At 39.5% G+C, this 26492-nt stretch overlaps 1 protein-coding gene across 1 annotated transcript in view; it reads left to right on the top strand.

Moving 5' to 3' along the window:
* Positions 1-6157: 6157 nt before the first annotated feature.
* Positions 6158-26492, top strand: part of ABCA4 (ATP binding cassette subfamily A member 4) — a 65024-nt gene continuing 44689 nt past the window's right edge. The window contains exons 1-10 of the mRNA XM_030279192.4: positions 6158-6261; positions 8712-8805; positions 9333-9474; positions 12313-12452; positions 15180-15307; positions 19987-20184; positions 22710-22799; positions 23171-23411; positions 24833-24972; positions 26062-26178. Coding sequence (XP_030135052.4) covers positions 6196-6261; positions 8712-8805; positions 9333-9474; positions 12313-12452; positions 15180-15307; positions 19987-20184; positions 22710-22799; positions 23171-23411; positions 24833-24972; positions 26062-26178 — 1356 coding nt within the window. The 5' untranslated portion in view covers positions 6158-6195. The remainder of the gene's footprint in view (positions 6262-8711; positions 8806-9332; positions 9475-12312; positions 12453-15179; positions 15308-19986; positions 20185-22709; positions 22800-23170; positions 23412-24832; positions 24973-26061; positions 26179-26492) is intronic.

Here is a 26492-nt window from a genome sequence, read left to right as displayed (position 1 = left end):
ACATATCACTCACCATGCAGAGTGGACTGAGAGCACACAAATTTAGTTCTGTTTGGGTGAACCTAAACTGGAACATGTGCTTCAGCACCATACCTGATGTGCTGAAGCTAATGTACCTTCAGTTTGTGCCTGGAGCTCATCTGAAGTAACCCTTAGGCAAATAGTGCATGGGTCCTTGGTCCTCAGCACACACTGTATCACTGTAGACCTGCTCTTGTTGGGCTATGCCACTTGTCAGCATACACATAATATGTTGGGAAAATAGAGCAAACCCAATGTTTCAACTTCCCATTAGTAAGGGGGGTGGGTGTGTGTGGAGCAATAGGTAATGCCTGATGTTTACAAATGGTGTTATTTAGAATATTCATGGCAGTAAGTCTTACAGCAGGACTCTTTGGAGACAAGCCTTTCTGAATAAAATGTTCTATCTGCATGCCCATTTTCTTTTTCTAATTTAGAGATCCAAAGGGCCCTTGGAAAGTGTTTCACTCACAGGTAGAAGAAAAAGTTATCCAAAATCTTCCAAAATGGTGAATGCTAGGAAAATTCTTGCTACTTGGGCTTTATGCAGCTGGATGACAGAACAGTGTTTATATGAAGTAAGCCAAATTATGCCAGAAGTAGAAAGTATGCCCTGTGTTCCCACTGCTCTGTGCTTGTTTATCCACAGATTGGGGTGATTAGCCTACTGCTGGGTTTGCATAAGAATGGGATCTGTTTAAGATTCCACATTTCTCTGTTTGACATGGAAGAGTCTACTTGTGATTGTCTTTCATAGAAATACACCTTTCAAACAGAAGTTCCATGGGGCTTTTTCTTAGTCTCTCTGATGTTTTAACATTTGATCCTTGTTTGACAGAACTTCCCATTCTTGTCTTTCAGGTTACTCCTTATTTCACAAGGAGGCCTCTGAAATACATAGGAAACACCTAAAAAGCTTCAGCTTAGGTTTTTCCCAGTAGCTTGAGATAGTTCTTAACTCAGAAAGCCCCAACCTGTGTTTGTGTAGTTTTCTTTCCATAATCATCTTTCCAATAAACATCTGTTTATTGATGTATAGTATACATTTATACACACCCACTCCTACAGTTAGTCTAGACAAAATTGTGTTAGCATTAATTGTGTTAACTTTCTAGTGAGCCTGCGTCGAGGGACATCTTCTGCATGCATTAGAATGTCTCACAGGTTAGGAAGTGGTTTGGGTGCTGGAAAGTATTGCTGAGCATTGGAAGTGCTGGCCCATGAGCACACCCGATCTAGGTGTGCAGATTTACAAAGTTATCATTTCAGGTAATTTTTAAATTCTCCTTATTTTACAGAAATATTTGCTTGTGGTTCTGGAGAGATTACTGGGGATGTTTTTATAATTTGCTGGACAAATACTATTTGACAGAACTTAATTTTTTAGTCAAAAGTCAGGAATAAGCCCAGAAATAGAAAACAAAATTCTTATATTTGAAACAGCTGTTAAAATTATGGCATATTCATGTGAGGTAAAGGAATATCACAACACACATGCCATGTGACCCCATGTATTTCATACAGGTGCTCATGAAGCACGTCACAAGGATCTTTTTATCTACTGTAGGCATAATGCAAGAACTGTCACCAAACATTTATTTCCACTTACTGCTTTCTTTATCATCTGATATGTAAGTAGAATGTCTCGTGATTTGTGGCTGCTGGCAACAAACTACAGATCTTTAGGAAATAGCTAAGTCATAGTAATCACTGTGGGTAGAGCTACAGTGAAATTTTGCAATGTGCGCCATAAGTTGAACTGTATTTCTCCCTCCCATGTAAAGTGATAAGCCCTGCATAAGCTTTCTCTGTTTGTTTCTGAAGATCCCTTTGTAAAGCTAAAATTCAGAAGTGGGTCACAGGAGCAGCAGATGTAGTTGACCATAGAAAGCAAAATATCCCCTACCATCATCCAATTGTGATGCAAAAAATCTAATTAGGAGAGATTACTTTAATCTGTTAGAGCTGTCTCTGCATACATGTGGACGGCAAAAAGAGATCCATTTTCTTAAAATAACTTGCCTTAGTGTTTTAGAGGTAAAATGCTTATTTGCTGGATAAAACAATTACATTATCTGTTTGCCTTACACATTGTGGTAGGGCTTAAACTCAGTCTGCAGCTGAGAAGCAGCAGCAGTGCTGGTTTCTTTGCTTTGCACTGCCATTAGTCAGAGTTACCTTCTATCTGTGGCTTTGTGAAGCTTTGTTTCTCTATCTAGATTGAAGCAGGCTGGGTTTTACCTGTGATATGAACATATGCTCAATAGAAATTAGATCAAAGCCACTTTTAAAAGAGGAGGATGCCATAGAACCATGGAGTAGAGTCATTAAGACTCCAAATTGAGTCCAACTTTTGACCAAAATACCACATCAATTAAACCACAGCACTAAGTGCCATGTTCAGTCATTTCTTGAACACTTCCAGGGACAGTGACTCCACTACCTCCCTGAGCAGCCTGTTCCAATGCTTGACAACCCTTTCAGAGAAAGAAATTCCTCCTGATGTCCAGGCTGAACCCTCCCTGGCACAGCTTGAGGCCATGCCCTCTTGTGCTGTCTCTGTCTGCCTGGGAGAAGAGGCCGACCCCATCTTGCTAAACCCTCCTTGCGGGCAGTTGTAGAGAACGGCAAATTCTCCCCTGAGCCGCCTCCTGCCCAGACTGAGCCCAGCTCCCTCAGCCGCTCCTCACTGGCCTCGCTCTCCAGCCCTTCCCCAGCTCCGCTGCCCCTCCCCGGCCTGGCTGCAGCCCCTCAGTGTCTGCCCCGAGGTGATGGGCCCAGAGCTGGGCACAGCTCTCCAGGTGTGGCCTCAGCAGTGCCGAGTCCAGGGGCACAATCACTGCCCTGCTCCTGCTGCCCACACTGCTCCTGATACAGGCCACCACGGCACTGGCCTTCTTGGCCCCCTGGGCACACGCTGGCTCATGTTCAGCTACTGTCAACCAGCACTCTCAGGCTTTTTCCCATTGGGCAGCTTTCCAGACACACTTCCCCCAGTCTGTATCACTGTCTGGGATTGTTATGACCATTTGGCAAATGATTGTCACACTAGCCAACCTCCAGTCATCTGGGACCTCCCTGCTTTTCCAGGATAGATGATAAATTATGGAGAGAGGCTTGGCGAGCTCTTTTGCCAGTTCCTTCAGTACTCCTAAGTGGATCCCATCCTACTTCACAGAATTTTGAGTGTCTAAGTGGCACAGCAGTCCTATGTCCTAATAGATTGCAGGGGAGGTTTTCTGCTCCCCATTCCTGTCTACCAGCTCAGGGGACTGGTTGCCCTGAGGATAACCAATCTTTGTGTTGAAAACTGAGGTAAGGGAGGCATTAAATACCAAGGCCTTTCCCTCATCCTTGGTTACAGTGTTTCTCTGCATGCAATAAAGGATGGAGATTTCCTTTGGCCCTCTTTTTGTTGTTAATGCATTTATAAAAACACTTTTTATTATTTTTCACAGCAGTTGTCAGTTTGAATTCTAGCTGAGATTTTGCCATTCTAATTTTCTCTCTGTGTGACCTAAAAACATCCTTGCACTCTTCCTGAGTTGGCTGCCCCTTCTTCCAAAGGTCATAAACTCTATTTTTCCCTGACTTCCAGTGAAAGTGCCCTGTTCAGCCAAGGCTGGTCTTCCCTGCTGGCTCACCTTTCAGCACATAGGGATGGCCTGATCCTGTGCTTTGTTATCCTTTGTGCCAGAAGCCAGGTTAAAGTGGGTGTTTTAGGTGGCACCTGTGTGCAGGGGCTCGAGGGCCCAGCGATGGTGCTGGGGAAGAAGCAGAGTGCAGTGCTCTGCTGTTGGAGCTGCAGTGGGGCCAGGGAAATCTAGACAGTGTTAAATTCAGTGAAGTAGTTTTGTGGAGGATTTTCAAAGGTGTCACCAAAGCCCAGTGAAGGGGAAAGAAAAAGGCAAGCACTGCCACATGCTTTTTAAGGTTTTTTTTTGTTGTTGTTGTTGGTTTTTTTTGTTTTTTTTTTTAAATATAATGAAGGCTGGATTGTTGTTCAGCTTCTATTTGGAAAAACAATCACAGGGAAACTGTGATGGTGCTTATATAGAGACATTGCCCAGCATGAGCACTGGTAGGAGTTTTTGCTGCAGTGCTGTTTCAGATGCCCTTTACAGATTAAAATCTATAGAGAATTCAGTTTTCACTCCGTTCTTAAGTGTAGTGGTCTTTTTCTGATTTTAGGAGAGTGTTGTTATATATGCAAAGGAACTTATTTTTTGGAAATTAAATTTCTTTCAGTGCCTGCTCTCTTTCTGATTGCAGCTGTCCCAAGCCAACACTGATTTTATGAGCAGGGTGCTGCCTGTAAAGAGTGAAGATAGATCTCCACCATGACTAATCACTCCAGAAGTTCATGTACCTCCTCAGTCCCAGTGGAGTTCTCCACACATTATTACTAGGTACTATTCTTTATTATGGTTCTACTGTGCTTTTTTATTATAGTGTTTTTCTCTACTTAAAGTAGTAAAACTTGAATCTTAACTACACAAATCTGTTAGTTTGTCTGAGTAATGGCCAGATAGGAAAGGATCTTTCAGCACTGAAAATTAATTATTCTTTATTTATTCTTTGCTGCTACAGAATCTGAGGTTTATCTGTCCAGTGACTTCTGACTGCATTATTTAATTTCTTCTTTTCCTACAATTTTGTCTCATCTTCACCTGTCTAATTTAGGTTTCAAAGGAGTATAAGGTTAACTACATCCCTGAAGCTGTTCGACTTAGGAAAGCAAGATTCTTTCCCTTTAGCTCATAGTGAAGTTTTTATAAACAAACCAGTCTGGGGAGAGCAAGTTGTTCACTGTGAAATTAGAGATGAGCCTGAAGTGTGCCTGATGAGAAATGGAGAAACTTCCTTATTTTTCAGATGTTGATTGAACTTCACGCATTGCTGCCATAACTTTAGTTGTTATGTTAAGTACTTTTAAATTCTGACTCAGGTAGCACAGTGTTAACCTTGATAATCAATCTTGTAGTCACTTTCTTGGAGAGCATTTTGGCATTTTTTGTCTCTTTATGCATATTAATTAGGTTGTCATTGAATTACTTCTTTTATAAGCAATGGCTCCCTGTCACTATCAGCAAATATAACTAGCAAGGTTCAATGTAAAAAAATCTTGAAGATTACCTAGCAAGCACAATCTGTATAACCTGACTTACTGCCCTTTTTTCCCCACCAAGGTTTATTTGGTTTGGCTTCTTTACTACTTATATTTTTAATCTCAGAAAAATAGTTAGATTTTTCAAAGCAAATGCTAGCAGCCATTTTATCTGACAGACATCATCTCATTTATGGCCTTGCATGACAAATTTTCTAGATACTAGTAGTATAGCTACTACTGGTTCAAGAGTGGTGCAGGTATGTCATGCTGATGCAGGTAGCAAATTTAAATAATTTGTTTCTTTTTTAACATGCCCATTTATATGATATTTGGATTTAAAAGTCAAAATCCTTTTTCCTTTTGAAGGCAAAAATTCCTGGTGATTATAATGAGTCATGAACCTGAAAGACAGAGCATGCAGTTGTTTAAATCCTGTGGTATATGTACTAAAATGTAGTGGGAGTTGCTGAATTTAAAAACATAAAAATAGGAGATCCTGTATTTTTTTAAGGAAATGGCAGCAGAATGGATTTGCTTTTATAAAACCTATTTCAGACTCTGTTAATCAATGTATTTTTATCATGTCTGAATGGTAAGCCTAATTATATCATAATAGCTAAACAGTTTTATATAAAATAATGTCTAGATGTAAATCCATCTTTTCTTGTAAAAAATTAGTTTAAAAACACAGATTTGTTGTGATGAACGATGCAACGATTAACTGCCTTTGTTATATGCATTCCAAGTTAATAGCCAGATCCAATGTTCATGACTTTTTTTGTTCGAAGGAGATGTTCTTCCTCTCTACTGCTTTTCAGTGCTGATAAATATGTCACAGGAAGTAGCCTCCAAACAAAGGAAACTCACAATTTTTCATGTATGATAATGTATCAAGTGCAAAATTAAATGGTGCAGACAATGGAAGGAACCGATCTCTGTGATAACATAATCTTAAAATAAGGAGAGAAACCTGTTATTTTGCTCTAAGGTCTGTTTCTGCTGTCAGATGAGAAATGGCAATGCATCCTTTGCCACAGGTTAACCAGAAGTATTGATGCAGAAGAATGAAATTCTTTAGGCAAGTCAGACTTCTACTCTGGAAGAACTGGATCCTTCGGAAAAGACAAAAGGTAAAGTATTAGTCTTTGGATTTCAGGTTTGAACCATGCATTCCACTGGATTAAGTGACTGGCACTTTTATCAGCATGTAAAACTCTCAAGTCCCTTGAAGAATCACATGTGATTTTTGTAGGAGCTGTTGTCTGACATCTTGTCTGGTGCAGTTTGCAAAGCTGCTTTTTACACACCGAACACAGAATAGGTGTATTGGGATTTTCTTTGGCAAATAATATTGTGTACCAGAAAAGTTGTAGTTGGTACTATTTATATATTATCGTATAAAAAGATCTGTTGTTAGAAAACATAATAAGCATCATTCAGCTCAGGAGGGTTTGATTTCTAATTTTAGATTTGCTCTTCACACTTAGCTGCTCTTAGATATGGTTCTAGTTAGGACCTTACAGTTCACACAGATTGTGTCTTTTTTAGTATGGCTGAATGACATAAGTAAAGCAAAAGCCAGAAGTATTTTAAGTACTTTCAAATCCTCTTAGATCTTATGATATTTCATCTTACAGCAAAACTTCATTGCAGAGTCAACAGTTGATCTATAGCCAATTTAAGCTTCTTACATTTATATGGTCATATCACTGTTCTTGCTCCATTACAGCTCTGGATATTACATTTCTTTGTGCATGTTGCTGGGATTTCTGGCTATTTGTCTTGTGGTTCTGCAGGACTATGGGCTGCTTTCTGATACTTCTAGTGAATTCTGAGACACCTTTTTGTCCTCTGGATAAGGTCCACAGGAAAAAGTGAGACATCTGACAGCAATGGTCCATCCTTACCACACAACACATTGGTACACATTGTGTACCAAATTGAAAGAAAGCTTCCCTTGGGCTTCAGATTTCAATCTTTTCCAAACTAGTTAACTTGGACAGAAAGGAACTACCAAATTCAAGTCTGAGGATTTTGTATTTCCTAGGGATGAAGAAAGAATCCGTATCTCTGAGCATTAACACAGAGTCACTCTGCAGCAGAGGTGGACCAAGGCATCTTGCCAGTTCTCACCCCCCTGAGTTTGAGTGCTTGTCCCAAATGGATGGCAATGGATGGTGATCAGACCTTGTGGACCCTGCTGGGAAGGGTATTCTGAGCTGTGCACAACAGCTGTCAGGTTTCCCTCTCTAGTAATTGTGTCATTGGCCCTTTGCTGCTCATAAGATCTTGTCTGCTTTTAAGAAGATCAGGCACGCATAACTTCCTAGGTGGTGTTGGATGGGGTTTTTGTTATTGTTCTGTTTTAGAAAGGAAACCCTTAAGAGGGAAAATATTAAGTAGAAACTTGTTGCCTGGTGTAAAATTGTTGCCTTTTGCTCTAAGAATATGTTGCTCTTAACTAAAGCTGTTAGACAAAATTATAATGGAAAAACAGGGCAGCTCCTGATTTTCCTTTTCTTAAAAACACTGTTCTTAATTATGCTGTGGAGTGCCTTTTGCCCAAAATAACATTCACGTGTAACCCATCTTTGGTTCTGCTGCCACGTGCATTATTATTACGTATTTGGTTCCTGGTTGGGGAGGAGAGAACAAAGGTAAAGAAACAAGGAGGGCTTTCCTGTGCATGTGCTACAACCCTGGTTCTGAAGATATTTTGTCCTGGCTGTTACAGGGAGGAGCAAAAAAGTGCCATGTTTCTGGACACAAAAATCCCATTGCTGTTCCTCAGAGCCCAAAGCCTGTGTTACAGGATCAAAGGATTCAAACCTCTGCCAAAACACACAGAGGCAGTAAAACAAACTGAAACACAGGAGTCGAGGAAACAGACTCAAAACCAGGCAGGATGTTGCTCTGTGGTAAAGCAGTGCCCTTGATTTTCTAACATGACATGGGAGCCAGTGGCTGTTCTAAGTGTATTAAAAGGTCTGGGCAATAAAGTGGCCTTTGATGGGTCTTCAATGTTATTAAATAAGGTGTTTGATCTTAATACATACATTTCTACAGGTATTAGGAAATTAATAACATTGAAATGAATGATGACAAAAAGAAGCAAAAGTAAAGGTCAAAGTTTGTAAAGATTATGCTGAAGTCTTTTACCTTTGGGTAAGCACAGTGTACTGACAGCCTGCTAATGAGCCCAGCAGTGTCAAAGTGTGGATTAAAATAATCCTTCTGTCTCTTATATCTAATCCTTGTTGTAGAGTCATGCACTACCGCCTGCCTCTTTTTACCTCAGACAGGATGTTTAGATATTTCTTTAGAAGAGGGGGAGCAGCCACTGAGCACTGAGCTAATGGTGGTGCTTCATGGCATTCTGATGAAATCCTCTCTAATTGATTTCTCATTCTGATGAAATTTCCTTCTCAAATGGTGTAACAGGCAGTGGATAGCTATGGGCACGTGCTGCACTGGACTTTTCTGCTGTAAGAGGAGATCTCATGACTTTAGCCACCTAGTGACTCTATGGTGGTCTATTTGTAAAACTTATTTTTAATTCACTTTTTTCCTTGTTTTCCAGCTTCGTTTTCTAGTCGAGCTTTTATGGCCTCTGTCATTGTTCTTTGCACTTGTCTGGCTGAGGAAAGCTAATCCACTGTATCGCCACCATGAATGTAAGAATGTTTCAGATGTTATAATGATCTGACTTGTTATAGGTAATGGTCAGGTGTTCTCAGACAGAGGTATTGGGACCTGTTTGTCCAGTGGTGAAAGAAGAGTCTTCTATTCAAGTAGCTTAGTTATTTGTAGCCATGTAGTGTAAGACCTAGCAGTGAAGACATAGAAAAAATGTCTAATTTTCCTGTGAGATGCTTTCTGGTCAGACTTACCTGGGGTCTCAAGGTGCTATATAGTTTTTGATTTCCATAATTCTGTTACTGAGAAAGTACTACCTCACTACCTATTTAAAAAGCCTTTCACATTGCTCAGAATTAGTTTCTGTTGAAAATAGCTGTATTGCTTAATTTGGTTACTTCTTTTTTCTCAGTTAAAGATAAACCTATTTCCTAATTCCTATTCCTAAACCTGATTCCGATCACATTCCTTTTGTAGAGACCCAACTCATTGTGCTATTTATGTTCACAAAGCCTGCATTAGAAAAAACACCTAACAATTTCTATTTTGTGTTTTGGTACTCTAGGTCACTTCCCAAACAAGGCAATGCCATCAGCAGGAACGCTGCCATGGTTACATGGCATCTTCTGTAACATGAACAATCCCTGTTTCCGCAGCCCAACCCATGGAGAGGGTCCAGGTGTAGTGTCCAACTACAAAAATTCCATGTAAGCAGAGCTGTATGTGTGAGACTGGGTTGCAGCAATATAGACCTGCTAGGGAACTGCTAATAACTTGCTCTGGGCACCTGTTGGGCTGTCATGGGCATGAATGATGCAGGGAGAAAGGCTGGAGTATCCTCACCTTGCTTAGAAAGGTCTCAGTACCCCAAGGAATATTTTAAATAATTGTTCTGTGGTGTGAATGAAAAGGGAAGATAATAATATACCAGTGCGCAAAGAGTGGAAGACAAAAATTTTCAGTTCTAGCACTTTGGTTTCATGCTAACAGTTGCAACAGAGTTGAAACAGAGTTCACAATGCTAGGTTTAGGCCTTTTAGAGAGACTTCAGTGCAAGTCTCTAGGGAACACATGTTAACTTAATAAAATCTGTAAGAAACTGCTTACTGAATGTCTTGGGACAAAATTTTTTTATAAGAGAGCATGGAACACCTAAGCCTTCTTTTCTCATCACTAGAGTTGTCCCTTCTAAATGAGAGTTCTGATGAAGTAGCAGCAAGAGCCTGCACCGCCACTTATGTAGCATCTGTTTTGGCTGTATACTTGTGAGACTTGAATCAGCACATAAACTTTAGATACTAAGCTTGTTTGCAAAATAGGAGGATGGGAGATTTCCAGCCTATTACTGAAAAGGCAATGGGAGTGTTTATTGCATTGTTTGTTACAGCTGAGTCATGAAAGAAAGTATAGTAGACAAGGACCCTTACAGTGAAAAAATCCCTGTCAGCCTAAATATAAAAAATGCTCCAAATCTCCCTGTTGCTAAGTCCACTTTGGAGCATCCAATGATTAGAATTCATGAGCTAATAATGTGAAGGCCATTGAAGCCCCTATCATGTGAAAGTCTGTAAAGTGAACCATTTTAGTTTTTGTTCCTAGTGAACAGGATTTAAAATAGTCAGCTGAACATTTTTGGTGGGGTACAGTCAAACACACAGTGAAGCTAGAGGATTCTGTTTTCTGTACATTCTACCTTTTCTAGGTTGCTTGTTACAGAGCAAACTGTCACTTTGTCAGTCCCAGTAAATCCAGTGCACTACAGCAGAAGTAAATTCATTGCGTTCTCTGAAATAATTTGGTCCTTCTTGTTTGTTGTTTCCTGTAAGCTAAAATGAATCATGTGGACTGAGATATACTATTGCATGCATGGAAAAACATAATACTGTTGAAGAAGTGTCATAGCCTTACCTGATAGTAAGAATTTTTTATGCTTGTTCATAAACAGAGAATATGGTTGCATCCTTGCTTGATCTGTATGTTCAACCCAGAACCAGTAGTTGACTATTTGTCACAACCAGTAGTTGTGACTATTTGTTATTTGTGTTTTCCTGCTCCTTCTAGAAGAAATATTCTGAAGGGACCTAACAAATTGCAGGGAACTGATGTGTGAGGGGAAGGATGTTTCTGTTTGTGAATGATTCCCTGTCACTTGCTAGGCTGAGCATATGCCCAAAGTATCCCATTCAACTGCTGGAGCTGGGCAGATTTGCACTACAACTGTGAGATACAAGTTGTCTGGGGAAGGTCCTGTGCCCCCAGAAAGACCAGCATGGCTAATGAAAAAATGTATGAATGCCCAATCGTCTGCAACACAAGTAGCCCTCTTAAAACTTCTGTAGACTTTCAAATCTAACTGAACCACAGACTACCTGAAACTGATGACAAAGCAACTTGGTTTTTTTCCTCATCCCTAATACAGTCAGCTCTTCTCCTCTCTTCTCCTCTCTTCTCCTCTCTTCTCCTCTCTTCTCCTCTCTTCTCCTCTCCTCTCCTCTCCTCTCCTCTCCTCTCCTCTCCTCTCCTCTCCTCTCCTCTCCTCTCCTCTCCTCTCCTCTCCTCTCCTCTCCTCTCCTCTCCTCTCCTCTCCTCTCCTCTCCTCTCCTCTCCTCTCCTCTCCTCTCCTCTCCTCTCCTCTCCTCTCCTCTCCTCTCCTCTCCTCTCCTCTCCTCTCCTCTCCTCTCCTCTCCTCTCCTCTCCTCTCCTCTCCTCTCCTCTCCTCTCCTCTCCTCTCCTCTCCTCTCCTCTCCTCTCCTCTCCTCTCCTCTCCTCTCCTCTCCTCTCCTCTCCTCTCCTCTCCTCTCCTCTCCTCTCCTCTCCTCTCCTCTCCTCTCCTCTCCTCTCCTCTCCTCTCCTCTCCTCTCCTCTCCTCTCCTCTCCTCTCCTCTCCTCTCCTCTCCTCTCCTCTCCTCTCCTCTCCTCTCCTCTCCTCTCCTCTCCTCTCCTCTCCTCTCCTCTCCTCTCCTCTCCTCTCCTCTCCTCTCCTCTCCTCTCCTCTCCTCTCCTCTCCTCTCCTCTCCTCTCCTCTCCTCTCCTCTCCTCTCCTCTCCTCTCCTCTCCTCTCCTCTCCTCTCCTCTCCTCTCCTCTCCTCTCCTCTCCTCTCCTCTCCTCTCCTCTCCTCTCCTCTCCTCTCCTCTCCTCTCCTCTCCTCTCCTCTCCTCTCCTCTCCTCTCCTCTCCTCTCCTCTCCTCTCCTCTCCTCTCCTCTCCTCTCCTCTCCTCTCCTCTCCTCTCCTCTCCTCTCCTCTCCTCTCCTCTCCTCTCCTCTCCTCTCCTCTCCTCTCCTCTCCTCTCCTCTCCTCTCCTCTCCTCTCCTCTCCTCTCCTCTCCTCTCCTCTCCTCTCCTCTCCTCTCCTCTCCTCTCCTCTCCTCTCCTCTCCTCTCCTCTCCTCTCCTCTCCTCTCCTCTCCTCTCCTCTCCTCTCCTCTCCTCTCCTCTCCTCTCCTCTCCTCTCCTCTCCTCGTTTGGTTTTGGAATTTTTTTGACTTGGAAAGTTATCAAGAGTCATCACTCTTAAATTACTGTTTCTTCATTATTTCTCCTTTCAGCCTTGCAAGGGTATATAAAGATGCTCAGGAGCTTTTACTGGAAACTCCTGAAATCCATGACCTTGGAAGAATCTGGGAAGAACTGATCATTATGACTCAGTTTATGGAAACAATGAGAACTAATCCTGAAAGAATTGCAGGTAATTGTTGTGTCTATATCCTTTAGACTATTTAGTTTTTCCATCTGAGAGTTGGACAGTAGTAACTTTGGAGGCTGGCAACATTATAACATATTTCACATGTAGTTGTTGCTCTGCTTACTGTTAGGGTAAGTAAAATCTGTTCAGTGACAAACACCTGTCATTTAAGGGGAAGGAGAGAGGCAGTCAGCACTGTTCTACAACTGTCTTCCTTAATTAACAGTAGACAAAACTCGAAAAGCATGGATATCTCACCACACAAAGTAAAACATGGCTTTAGTGTCATTAACACCACTTAAATGTCATTAATCATTATTAAAGTAAAAGCAGAAGCAGTGAGAAAGTGTCACTGGAAGATGCAGAGGAATGGAAAATTAGGAACATGTCTGAATATATGCCCAGAGCATAACCCAGAGAAGTGCTTAGAGGTACTTTGTCACAGTCTTAGCTAAAACAGGTTTGAAACAGTGAAGAAGGAAACTCTTCATGAGATGTGTTTAGAAAGAGAAAGCATTGAACACTTAAAAACAGAATTGCAAATTCATTGCATTAACTTTTATTTAAAGCAACTTGCCAAACTCAAAACACAGTCCTGGGGAAGATAGGGAATGGTTTAATTGTAAATTTTTTTTACTTGAAGTATAGAATTTGAAAGGGTACTCCTAAAACTAAAGGTATAAAAATGGTCCAGCTTTGTGAATTGATCTGTCCCACTCTCAAATCCTTTGTCATGGGAATAGCATTCTTATTAAAATTAGTCACTCTCCATATATTTTTAACAGGATTTGTATAAACCATCTGATACACATGGTCCACTATCCTATCAGAGGTTTGTAACTAGAAGTAAAAAAGGGATTATCTCCTTGTAAATAACAGTGAGACAACCAAATGCCCCAGAATGTAAACAAGAACTGAGTATAATCTGAGCTGTTGTTTGTACCCAGCCATAGAAATCAAACATGACTATTTAGAGGGGAGGAAAAGCATGTCATGCCATGGGTTTGCTGTGTATTGCTAAGGGGCCACACCCCATGGTTTAGGAAGTTGCCTTTGCATCCCATATCAACTTTACTCATGAAATATAGAGTACATTCCCACGAATCCTGTGACATATAATGTTAATGCTTCTTCAGAATCTGTGGAGATTTTGAATGTTCTTTACTTTAAAAAAAATAAAAGTTTGGGATTTCCTATTATATAAAACAGTTAAAAAGTCAGTTTTGAAGCTTAACTAATAAAATACAAATTACCCTCTTTATTCATACAGAAAAACTTACTGAAAAATTAGCTATTTAAGTTGTCTGTGTTTATAAATTACTACTGTCGGTTTTAAGTAACAATCTTAATTGAATAGCTGCAAAGTTGAGCAAGGAAAAATTTGCAAATATCTGTTTGAGTTCTGATTGCCCCTTCTTCTGATTCCTGAAATCAGACCTGCCTCTTGAGTCCTCCTTCCTTGTTCCAGTCTCTCTTTGCACTGACACTTTTGATGAGATGTTTTCTTGTGGTGTGCTTTTTCCTCCGCACTGCCTGGATGCCAGGAAAGGCATCAGTAAGAATATGAGGGATAGACTCCTGCTATTGTTTTCAGTGTTTACTGCTTGAATAAATATGTGGAGAAACAACTGAAGAAGTTCTCAGGCCCTGTAGCCTCAGGTCAGAATATGCCTTAGTGCAAATGGAATTGTGGAAGTTAGTTGGCAAACTCTGATAAGACTCAGCTCACAGAATGGAGTGCATGTTTATTAGAAATGTCTAAAGTTACATTCCCTATGTCAGTAGGATAGACACTGCTCCTGTCGGTTTCAATTGCATGTTCAAAAGACTAGAAGAATTAGAGCTATTCAAGCATTCTTTACCAAAGTCTGTGCAAGCTCTGTGAAGTATAATTTAATAAAGTTTATAATAAATATTTGATGAACATGAGCAACATTAAGTTTCCAAGCTTTTCTCTTCCACCATGTTGAGGCAGAATTCTCACTGATAAGATCTGTAACAGAGACAAGTTTTAAAATATTGGAACTGTTTGACTTTAGGAGCAGCAGTATTTTGAGTGTTGTTACAGATAGTATCAGGGAAATTGGTGGCCTCTTACATGTGTCTAATTTAACATCTTACATGTTTAACCAGGTCTCACTGGTTTGCCCAAAGAGGAGTGGTTAATCTACTTTAATATGAAGCATAAGCTACACTTTATTCTTCTTGAAAGAAATTGAGTTTTTTCTCATGGAAGATTTTCAAGGGTTACTTTTGCAATGCTAGAGAATAAGGTTAAATAACTAAAATTGATTTACAACAAGTGATAAATTAGTGTAAATGTAAAGGGTGGACTGAAGTTATTTACACAAGGCTCAGAAGAAGGGATATTAAGAACAGCAGCATACTTGAATCTAAACTTTTAAAATAAAGCATTACATCAGAAAAAATCAGACACTTTCAAATGCAGTCAGGGCTGCTTTCAATGTGTCCATGGCTGTAGCCCTAGTCTGAAACATCTTTGAGAGATCAGATATGCAGATCCAGAACACTCAGCATTTTTTGATTATCATTTCCCAACAAAGGATTAAAATGATTTTGAATGGCAAAAATAATTTTAGCCCCAGTTAGTCACGACTAGGTATAAGAGCCAAAGCACATTCTTTTTGCAGGTTTAAGCCAGGATATGAGCTGTTCTTTAACTTCCTTTGTTTGGTATCTCACTGATCTGTGCATTCTTTTTTCATCCAGGAAGAGGAATACGAATTCTAGACATTTTGAAAGATGGGGAGACCCTCACTTCCTTCTTGTTAGAAAATGTTGGCCTCACAGATTTTGTTGTTTACCAGCTTATTAATGCTCAAGTGCGCCCTGAACAGGTGGGTAGAGTTTAACAGCTACCGGGTGGTTCTCTGTGAGGAACCAATCTCCTGGCTGTATGTGCAAAGTAGCCTCTGTGAATGCCTTGGGCTCAGAATAACTGATGCCTTATGGGTCATTTGTACAATTTCTCTGTTTGTTTTTTGTGAATCTAGAGGAAGAGATGTTTGGTTTGTCTTTAAAACACATTTTGAGTATACATTAAATATTAATAAATTATTAAATAAACAGCAAAATCCTGTTGCTGCACCCAAATAATGAGCATCAAGAAACTGTACTGGCAAATACTGCATCCATCCCCATGACTGAAGACTTGACTCAAAAACATAATGAAGCTGTGCATCCTTTTGAGATAATAGTCCTGATGAGAGAAGAACTATTGGAGGTTCTTAGTTTATAATTTAAATACTCTGCCCTAGTGTCAGCATAGTAGCTTTTTGGTATTGTCTCACATGAATAGGTGGAAGTGGAGAAGCAGACCCACTTTCTAAGATTCTGATTGAATAACAGATCTGCCCAGAAAATTCAGACTGAAAAGTGCAGGTCAAACCCCTCATGAAGCAGCTAAGCAGGGAACTATGTTTAACCAAGTCCAGGCTATCTCTGCTTCTTCATGGTGGCTGGGAGCTCTCTGAGGAATGCTATATTAATGAATGAATATTGCTGAACTGGAATTCTGGAACAATTTCTACACTGAGTTAGTGAGGGTGGAAGCAAGTGAATAATTTAGGCTGAAAGACACAATTCCTCTGCCACATAAAATGCAAATTCTGAAAATGTGTGTGGGCAGAAACAGAGAGGGCATTCCTGACCTTTCATGCAGTTCCTTTTGTGCATCATAGATTCCAGCTAATGTGACCAGTAGCCATATTGCTTATTTGCTGTATTCTTGATTGGTACCTGGGGAAGCCCTCCCCTCTCCTCACTTTATCATGAAGCAATACCACAAGATCATACCAAAGCCAGTGTAAATTGATACATGCTACGTATTTTCACACTTCTGTGTCAGCTGAGATGTTGAAAATTTGCTTCCTTGCTGCTTGTGACAAGGAGAATATATACAGATATCCTGCTGGGTTTCTCTTTCCCTATTCATCCCTAACCTCTTCTGTGCCAGAGGTTTGCTGTGTCAAGAAAACTGAGTGTTGCTGTGTCAGACTCTATTAGCTCCCCAGTAGCACTCATTCATCTACTGCTAAAAATTCTCCTTGCCAATGTATGCAGGAATGAAGTTTTCAACACCATCACCAACAAAATTATTGAAATCTGCTGGAATGTGGTGTTTTATGCTGTGTTTTCTGTGCCAGTATAGAAAGAGATGTAGTTCTCTTTCTGCTGGAAATTAAAGAAATTGAGCATTGGTTAGAGGAAGCTGGAGGAGATCTGGTTCAAATACCACTTTTGCTGCCCTCTATACAGTTTACTTGTTAGCAGTAATTACAGGTGATCTGGTGATCTGTAAATCACCAGAGCTGATTTATATCTATGAGGAAAGTGTTGTGAATACTTCTTTCAGGTGAAAATGATGCAGAAAAACCAATCTCATAATTTTAAAGACACAACAAGAGAATTATTTTCAGTAGGAATTGAACACTGCATTTTCTGTGGGAGATAATTTGCTTCATTCCAATAGCCCTTCTTGATAAGCAAGTTGCTTGGGCTGGATTTGTGCGTGGTTGAGGTAGAAGTTTCAAAGCCATGACTAGATCCTCGATCTATGGTTGTCTTAATCATCAACCATGATAGTTCATCTCCAGGTCTTCATGCTGCTCTGCCCTCTGCTTATTTCTGTACACCCCTTCCCCCTGCTGCTGATAGCAGAGAGCTGATCAACCTGAAAGCAACTTGTTTACAAAAGCCTGACTGTTGCCAACAGCTGGCTGGAGATCTAGGTCTGAGCCGCCTGGGAGTCAGGAAATGACACACAGAGCTGAAAGCTAAACCTGATCAAACAGCCAACTTGCTGAAAAAATAATTTGGACTTCATCTTGCCAGCATTGGCTAAACAGTGACACATTGATTTAAAAAAAAAAAAGTATTGAAGTTTCCCACTGAGGGCCTGCTTTTTTGAGTCATTCAAAGATAAAGATAAGAAACTGATGTTAAAACACAATAAGAAGTTCAGAAAAGATTGGCAGCAGCACAACCTATGGGAAAAATTGGAAGGGCGGAGGTTTGATGTTTTTCTAATCCCATCTGTTCATGAACATTATTGAAATGCAGTTACAGTTTGTAAATAACAACTCTTTTTTTTCTATGTTTATCCTTTTTAGTGGTGTTAATGTCATAGTTTCCTCATTTCACAAGTCAAATCAAGGTTCCCAGGCTGCCTCCCTGTGCAGCCCAGTTTCATTGCAGTTGACACTGCCTGATGAGGACTGTGCTAAATGAAGCGTGTATGGTTAAAAAATGCTGTTCTTACCACACACATCCCCAGGACATAAGTGACCGAGCAAATATGCAAATTATTTCACTGGCATAAAATAACTTAATTCCAATTCAAATGTCCCAATTTGAGGGAGGGCAGGGGTGTGTGATTTTTGAGATTTTTTGCAAGACAGACTGTATTGGTCAGTTGAATTCCTTCTTTTGCATTCTGCCTTCTCCACACTGTCGAACTTGTGTTAACAATGCCTTTATAGCAGTACAGCTATTGTAAATGCAGGCAGACCCAATGGGAAGACATGACAATTCAGAAGGCTGAATTATTTCTTTATTAACTATGCTAAAATACATTAATATCCTATATAAAAGGAGGATACTAAAACTACATACTACTTTCTCTGACTCTATCCCTAACTCTCTCGCAACTCGTGACCCTCTCGAGAGTCCAGGCACAGGTGGATTGGATTGCCCATCAGGCTCAAGCAATCCTCACCAGAATCCAATCAAGCACTCACTCCAAGTAAATAATTCTCCAAACACATTCCACATAGGAAAAGAAAGAGCAGAAATAGAAATTGTTTTATCTTTCATTTCTCTCTGTGCACCTCTATCAAAAATCCTGAGAGTGAGAGAAATGTACTTGCCGCATACAGCTGTAGTGATGATAGTGCCTCTCAGATACTTCTAGAAATTCACATTCTTTTTTTGCATCATAATTCCAAAATACAATCTGTGTGTAATTCAGAGGCCTTTCTTTTTTTGTCAACTGCTGCTCCATAAACTGAAACTCAGGTCAGTCATGGAAGATAAAATACTATGTTATTCTAGACCTCTCTGCCTCTGCCTTTTATATTCTGGATGCTGACTTTCCAGAGCCACACTTGCACTTTGGTTGATAGCTTCTGACAGATGAAGCACTTAATGAATAATTCCTCAGTTTACTTTGAATCCACTCTTCAGAGCAACTAAATTATTTTTTTCTCATTCCTCTGTGTTTTTAAATATTCTCGTTACAGGCACCACCAAACAAGTCATAGCTGCTAACTATAGGAGATTTGCACATATAAAATTTTGATAATGATGAATTTCCTAGTTTGCTTAAGAAAATAAATAAGAAATAAATATGCATCTATATCTGACCTGGTATAGGTGTGGTTTTTATTTTCAATACAAATGTTTTAAAGACTGGAATGCTCAGCAGATTATTTTTCTAAAGAAAATTATTTTCCTGGGTAGATTTTGACAATTTCTAATAAGAAATTTAACAATTTCTTATTAAATTCATTTAGTCTAATGGTATTGTGTCAGTGCATAGCTCTTGCTTGTCTGGAAGTCTGTGTTCATCTCAAACAGAGTATGCATTTACAGTCATCACAGTGTTCTGAGCAGTGTTTTCCTTAAATTTGCAGATGGACAGAGGGTGGGAGCATTAGCTTATAAGCACTTTCCAGGGCTACTTTTTATTATATTTCCATGTACTCTGTATATTATAAAGTAAGTAAAATTTATTCATAGACTGCAGAGAGCATTCCATAACCACAATGTAAATACCATGTACATCTACTCACTTCTATGGAGTTATTCTGCATTTACATTGGTTTAACTAGAAACGAATGTGTTCCCATTAGTCAAAAACTGAAGATAAAAGATTTGGGCTTCTTCTGTTCCATATTTATGTTAGAAGTGGTAATCAGTAAATGGGTGTGATTTAATGTAAAATGGCTTTGTAAATCCTGGCTGTGTTCCTGTGCAGAGTGACAGTGAATAATGGCTGTGTGAAGCATTGTAGTGGAATAGTCATAACTGAAACCGAATCCTGAGGGAAATCAAGCTTGAGAATGAGAGGTATTGGCCTTTTTTTTTTTTTTCTAGAACAAGTGACAGCAAAAATATCACTAACCTGAACATAAAAGGTAAAGTGATGTAGTACCATCATTTGGTCCTGGGAAAATAATTTCAACCAAGCTGTAGCTATTCCTCCTTAGCCAGAAGGATGAGTGGCATGGCTTCAGGTGTGCTTAGATGGCAGTGAGGAAGGGAAGATGGCTCACAGGATTTTTGCAATGAAAGGAAAACTTGCTAATGAGAAGACAAAAAATGTGTCTGAAGGCAAGGTGATCTAGTATAATATCAAGTGAGGGTGATTCAAGGTTTGATGCTTCAGCTGACCACATCTCTCTGCCATTCATTAAAATATTAGCAGGGGCTGATATCAACTTTGGATAAATTTTTAACTCTCCTGAGCAGTATGCAAGTTTCATACTAGTAAATAAAACATTGGTTTTCTTTGCAGTTTGCATATGGTGTCCCTAGCTTGACTCTAAAGGACATTGCTTGCAGTGAGGCACTCCTGGACCGCTTTATTATCTTCAGCAGCCGGAGAGGTCTCCCTTCTGTACACAAGGCCATGTGTGCCCTGTCCCAGGACAGTCTACAAAGAGTAGAAGATGCCTTGTATGCAAATGTTGATTTCTTTAAGCTATTTCGAATGGTAAGTGTTAACACAACCCTGCCTTAATGGTATCTTTTCGTTTTGTTTTGTTTATATTTCATTGCCCTTCAAGATTGTTTTTTGTCATACAAAATTTGTGTCATCACCAATTGTCCAAGTGGTCTTAGTTTATTTACCCCTGCAAATCTAAGGTTATGGATGTGTGATTGTTAAGCCTACCACCAGCAGGACACCACATAGTTCTGAGTGTGTTTTGGGATGAAACAGATGAAATTCAGAGTACAGCAGAAGTAAGAGATTCAAATGTAGTTTTTAAATCAAAGTTTGTATTGAAATATTATCTGGTTTTTCCAGTCTGTGTAGCAAAACAGTGTGAATCATGAGGATTCTTAAAATACTGAATACAGCCCATTCTGTCTTTGCTCTGTCCATCATGACAGAATTTTATGCTGCAGTCAAAGGCATGATGCCATGTGAGCTGTTTTTAAAAATCCCAAACCAATCAAACTAGGAAGTTGTGCTGGCTTTCATCACTCTTTCTATAGAAGCTTTTCCTTACCTCTGTTAATTTTCTTTGCCCTTCTTTGTGTTCCTGTTTCTACTGTGACCTTGATATAAATTAACCACTTCTACAGCCTTGGTTTAGTATGGAGATATTATGCCACTCTATATATATGTATAAACATAGATTAATATTGTTACTTTAAAATATATAATAAAATACAAATTATATCAAATAAATAATTAAAAAATGGCATATTTTTCTAGTATTTCATTTGTATTCTGCACACTGAGGTGATGCTTTCAGAGAGCTAGTAATAAAGGCTCCAAGATTTCTTTCCTCATGATAGCAAACTTAAATGTCTATCAATGTGTATATATCTTTCATGTTTGTTTTCCCTATGATCATGCTTTGCATTTTTCAATACTGAATTTAATTTGCTGTTTTTCACCTTGTAATATAATGTCATGAAACCATCACATTGTCAGCTTGCTTTATAGGAGCAGGCAGGATATATGAAAAACTCCTCAAGTTGCATAGGAAGTATTGATCGGACTCTTCTGCCACAACAGTGTAGCACTGTGATTAATTAATGGATTAATGGATTTTGTCTGGCTCTGAGTATCCAAAAACTGGAAACAGAAGATGCCAGGAGCTGCAACTGACACACCAGCAAAACACTGTTTGATTATTGTAGCATTAATAGTCAGTCATTGTGCCCATGTGATTTTACCAACCCTGATAAGGATTTGTGGTCAGCTTCTGAGAGACGCTGGTTTCCATTCCTAAAAATATAATGTCTTACATTTTCATGTATCCCATGCTTGCTGGAAGTAGCAGAGAATTAATACTACAGTATTTCTAAAATGAGATTTTCAGTATTTGAGAACTTCATTGTGAATATTCACAATGTACTGCCCAGGTGTTTTTACAGATTTATAATTCCTGTTCCTCAGAGTTTCAAAAAGACTAGGTTAAGGCAGGTGCTCCAAGAATCCTGTATAATCTTTGCACAGACTGGTTCCCCTTAAGGGACAAGGAAAAGTGTATTTTGAAGCCCTGCATGTATTCTTCCTGCCTGAATGTCAAGTGACAGATCAGAACACGCTGACATGAGCTTCCCATAAAAACCCCCGCCTTTGTGGCTTCCTGCCAGGTACCTACACAGTGCAGCTGTCTTCTGCTTTCTTAACCACCTACTGACTGAAGGGAATGGCAGGCAATCAGCAGGGTGTGTAGGCATTTTTGGGGAAGGCTTTTTAGGGACTTGTCTCATAAATATCATAGTCTAGCTACCTACAAGTCCAGCTTTGTATTTTGTTGTAATAGCAGAAGAAATGCCTGAGAAAGCCTCAAGAGTGCCAGCTCCAAGTGCATATGTGATTCTTTAGACAGCTGACAGAGAAGGATGCAGTGATGCAAACCAAGTGGTATGTGGCAGCACACCATGGTGTCACCTGTTTCTTTTAAGCCATTGATAAATAAAACATTAACTTCTACTGAAAAGGCAGTTGGTCAGTCTGCAGGAAGCCTGGGAAAGTAATGGTTTCTCTCAGGTTTGACAAACAGTGAGGACCAGACTGTCCAAAATCAGGAAGTCTCTGAAGTATAATGTTCTACAAATTATTTACCTCCATGGCAAGCAGGGGCTTCTGTATCAAACCTTAGCTAAATTTGGAAGTTACCAAGAGTCTGTATATCTCACTGGAAGAACAGCTTCTGTGAGAAGCAGTTTCTCAAATGTCCCAGTTCCTGCATACCTCCTCCATTTTTGCACCTTGTGTCATGGTGGGATTAGATGAACAGAACAAATCCCAAGATATATTTTCAGTGGTCTGTGTTTGTTTCAGCCTTGTATTAGAAAGAACATTTACACAGACTACTTGTGTCTGCACATGGGTACTGGATTTGTGGCATTATAAGACAGCCTTATAAGATACTGTTCCAAATAATTCAAAGGAATTTGAGCTACAGAGATACCATTTGGGTTTTCTTATTGTTGTAACTGTTGTCATGTTAGTTGTCATGTCATAGCTCATCTCTATTTTTTATGTATTCACAGCTTCCCACAGTGTTGGACAGAAACTCACCAGGTGCTGACCTGAAGGCTTGGGGGAGGGTGCTGTCTAATGTCTCCCAGGCAGTGCAAAAGGTAAGTGGTCTAATAATAGATTACATCACTTTTCTGCATAGCTCATAGTCCTTGTTTTCCTTTGTTGTTTTTGTTCCAGTTACCTGCTTTACCAGAAAGAAAATAGACTTGGGGAAGAGCCAATTCCCTAATTCTTCTCTCATTACAAAATAAATGTAGATGTAAGCACTGGCAACTCTGAAGTGTATTCTTTTCTTCAGAAAAGATATGAAAGAATGAGAACTGAAAATGCTGCCTGTGACCAGGGCAGAGGAGATGAAAGGATGAGGTTCTGACTGCATTCACACTTTACCATCTGGGCACAACTGCGACCTGACAAGATACTTACTTGCTTTGAGGGCTGCAATTAATTGAGTCTTGTCTTACTGCAGCTGGCCAGGAAGCCAAGTGTTCAGGACCTTTTGAGGGTTCTGCAACCACTTGTAGAAGATGGAAGGCCAGAATCCTTAGGCCACTTGGTGAGTTCGCTGTCAGATCTTTTCTGTGGCTACCCAGAAGGAGGTGGATCCAGAGTACTTTCCTTCAACTGGTATGAAGATAACAACTACAAAGCTTTCCTGGGGATTGACTCAACAAGGAAGAAATCTGGTTATCTTTATGATAATACAACCAGTAAGTTTTCCCCCATACCATTAAGAAACTCTCAAAAGGTGCACCTTACATTCAAATACTAGCATAGAATGTTGCTTTTATGAATAATATTTTAAAGCAGTTGATTCAGGAAATTAAAGCCAGGTGAAATTATTTTACTCCATACTTACTTCATAGCTGGAAGCAGAGAAGTCCAGGACTTGACAACTGACAGAAATACACATTTTATTTTAATATGGAGGCATAATCATAGGTATGATGAAAATTAAGACTGTTCCTCTGTTTTATCTTCTGTTATATGCTACTGATATCAGGAATAACAAGGTGCCCCTGAAGAAGGTTCAGGAAAAGACAGTATAGCATCTGGAATTACTTTTCTCCAAAGTATTTTTCTAAACTTTATTTTTTCTCCTAACTTGTTTGATGGCCTAGGGCACAGGAATTTAACAATCTCCCCTTTCCAATAACAGTCAATTTGATACATGGTGGCTGTTATCTTCCTGCATAAAACTACATCTATGTTGTAGCAGTAATGTTCTACAACATGATTACATTTTATATAGAAAATATTTCAATTTACCAATTTTTACTGCTTTTATTTCCTCACTATTTCCTCCTGTTATAATAGGATATAACGCAAAGAACCAATTTTTAAGCATTTGTTATTTTGTCTTTTTATTATGTCCTCTTCTGTTTGCTCGTTAGTTTTCCTCTACACGGAGCTAACCAGCAGTATTTTCTGTACTAACCCTCATGTTATAGCTGGTAGTTCTGTGTCCCTTCTGCTGTGATAGATAAGATTGCATGGTTACAAAGTATAGATGGGCAGTTTGCTTACAGAAACTCCTACCTTCCACTGCTTGTGTTAATACTTGGCTCTACTTACGTCTGAGATTTCCAAAGAGGCCCGGTACTCCATCTCTTCAGCCAGGAAACAAATTAATTGAATGCTGTCCAAGGAAACTAATTACTTCATAGTGCAGGGGAAAGATAAAAATATTTACATTAAAATGTTTAAATTATTGTGGGATTCAGTTCTGAACTGTTCCAGAGTTCAACATCTAAGCCCACAGGATCAGCTTTGTATTAGTATCAGTTACAATACAAAGGACCTAAGTCATTAGGAGTAAAGCAAATAAAGCTCAAACTGCTCAGTGAGTTCTGAGCTGTGTTTCCTTCCATTTGCAATACCATGTAAATAACAGCAAATTTCAAATGGTTATTTATGTTTGCTTTTCCAATTTCCATAGCATATTTTACAACTTCAATATCAACTTAATAGTCTTTCTAACCATTCAGTCATTGTACTTCTGCATTGCAGAATGTGCTTTAACTCATTCAGATTCAAACTGTCTGTACTGCCACTAAAAAGCCCTGCAGGATGTTATGTGTGATAGGATTTTAGTAGGTTACATGAAGACTGTCTTTCTTTCTGTCTTTAGCACCCTTTTGTAATGCATTGATCCAGAACTTGGAATCAAACCCTTTAACCAAAATAGCCTGGAGTGTTGTGAAGCCCCTGCTAATGGGAAAAATTCTCTTTGCTCCTGACTCACCTTCTGTACGGGAAATTGTAAAAAATGTAAGTTCTGAAATACAAAAATTGTATCCCAAGAAACATCTTTTAAAAAACAGTCAGCAGTGACAGTCAGCCTAATCAGATTTTCTTCTCAAAACTCCATTTGTTCTGATGGTCCTCAGAGGAAGGACAGTGACTCTGAAAAACAGGACTCAGGTCTTCACTGATTAATTTCATCTTGGTCCATTCATTCCATTTTGGTCCATGCTACATGGTTTTTCCAGCTCATCCAAGGAGCTTTTTGTTGGCATGATTCCACATTTACACTAGTAAGCATAGTAATATTTATTTTACAGAAGTAGGAACATGAGCAGCTCTGTGCCAGCAAATATTTAAATGGAGCAACTGTGAGGCTTAGATAAAAGCTTATTGAGAACTAACACTGAGATATTGCAAACCAATAGCAACATCATGGTTTATTATTTTATCTTTTGAATGCATAAAGAATTTTCATTTCATTAAAATAGGATGGAGCCTGGACTCTTCAGCAAAATGCTTGATGTTGGTTGAAATGAATCTGAGCAGTTAAATCAAGGTTGCATATGACCCAGGTTTTGGTCCCCTCATAACTAGCAATTTACTACTCTAGAGATCTGTACAAGGCATAGAACAGCTGCTCAGATTTCACACAGAAAAACTTCAGATTTACAGCAGCTCAGCATTTCAGATCTTAATATCGTAGCTGTGAGAGTATCTGTCTTTTCCAGCTGCCTTCCATTCATTCATCTACTCAGACCATCATCATCATTTTTAATTCTTAATGGAGAGAGATAGTCAAGGGGAAAAGTTCTAAATAATTCTATGAAAAATCTAAGTATTTAAAAGAATCAAAATTAACTAGGCTCAATGTGAAATTGTTTTTTCCATTACATATACCACAGAATGATATCCTAAGTGACTTTGGTTCTGTCTGGATTTTATAGATTCTTTTTCTGATGGTTATTAAATTTCTGCTATTTGAACAAGTTGGATAAGTTTTGAAAGTAAAACTTACAACTGTCTAAGAGGTTCCCCTTTCACCAAATCCTGGATGGATCATAAATTCTATCTCCTTAGATTTCTAACATTCTTTTCTGCTGTTTTTTTCATCAGGCAAACTCCACTTTTGAGGAACTTGAACGCCTCCAACTGTTGACCAAAGCTTGGGAGGAAGTAGGACCTCAGCTGTGGTACTTCTTTCAAAACAGCTTGCAAATGAATATGATCCGTGTATGTTATAACTTATCAAAGATTCTCAGTAAGAGCAGCCTTTCGCCATCTTTTATTTTTATTAATGGAGAAGACAATTAATTTGAAAGGTTTGGCCAGAAGCACAGCCTTTGCAGCAAAGGAAGCTGTGGCCTTTAAGGCTGTTGGCTGATGGACTTGGTTTGAAGGCAGGTCACAGATGCATTACAGCATCCCTGCGGCAAAACTTCAGATCCAGGCAGTCAAGAATCTGGCTAATGATTTCTTAATAAAGGCAGCAATTGCTGCTTCCCTGCCTCCCCAAAATGTCTTTCAAGAACAGATATATTGATTTT

This window comes from Taeniopygia guttata, chromosome 8, assembly GCF_048771995.1.
Source record: "Taeniopygia guttata chromosome 8, bTaeGut7.mat, whole genome shotgun sequence".
Classification (NCBI taxonomy): domain Eukaryota; kingdom Metazoa; phylum Chordata; class Aves; order Passeriformes; family Estrildidae; genus Taeniopygia; species Taeniopygia guttata.
This window is presented reverse-complemented; position numbering and strand designations above follow the sequence as displayed.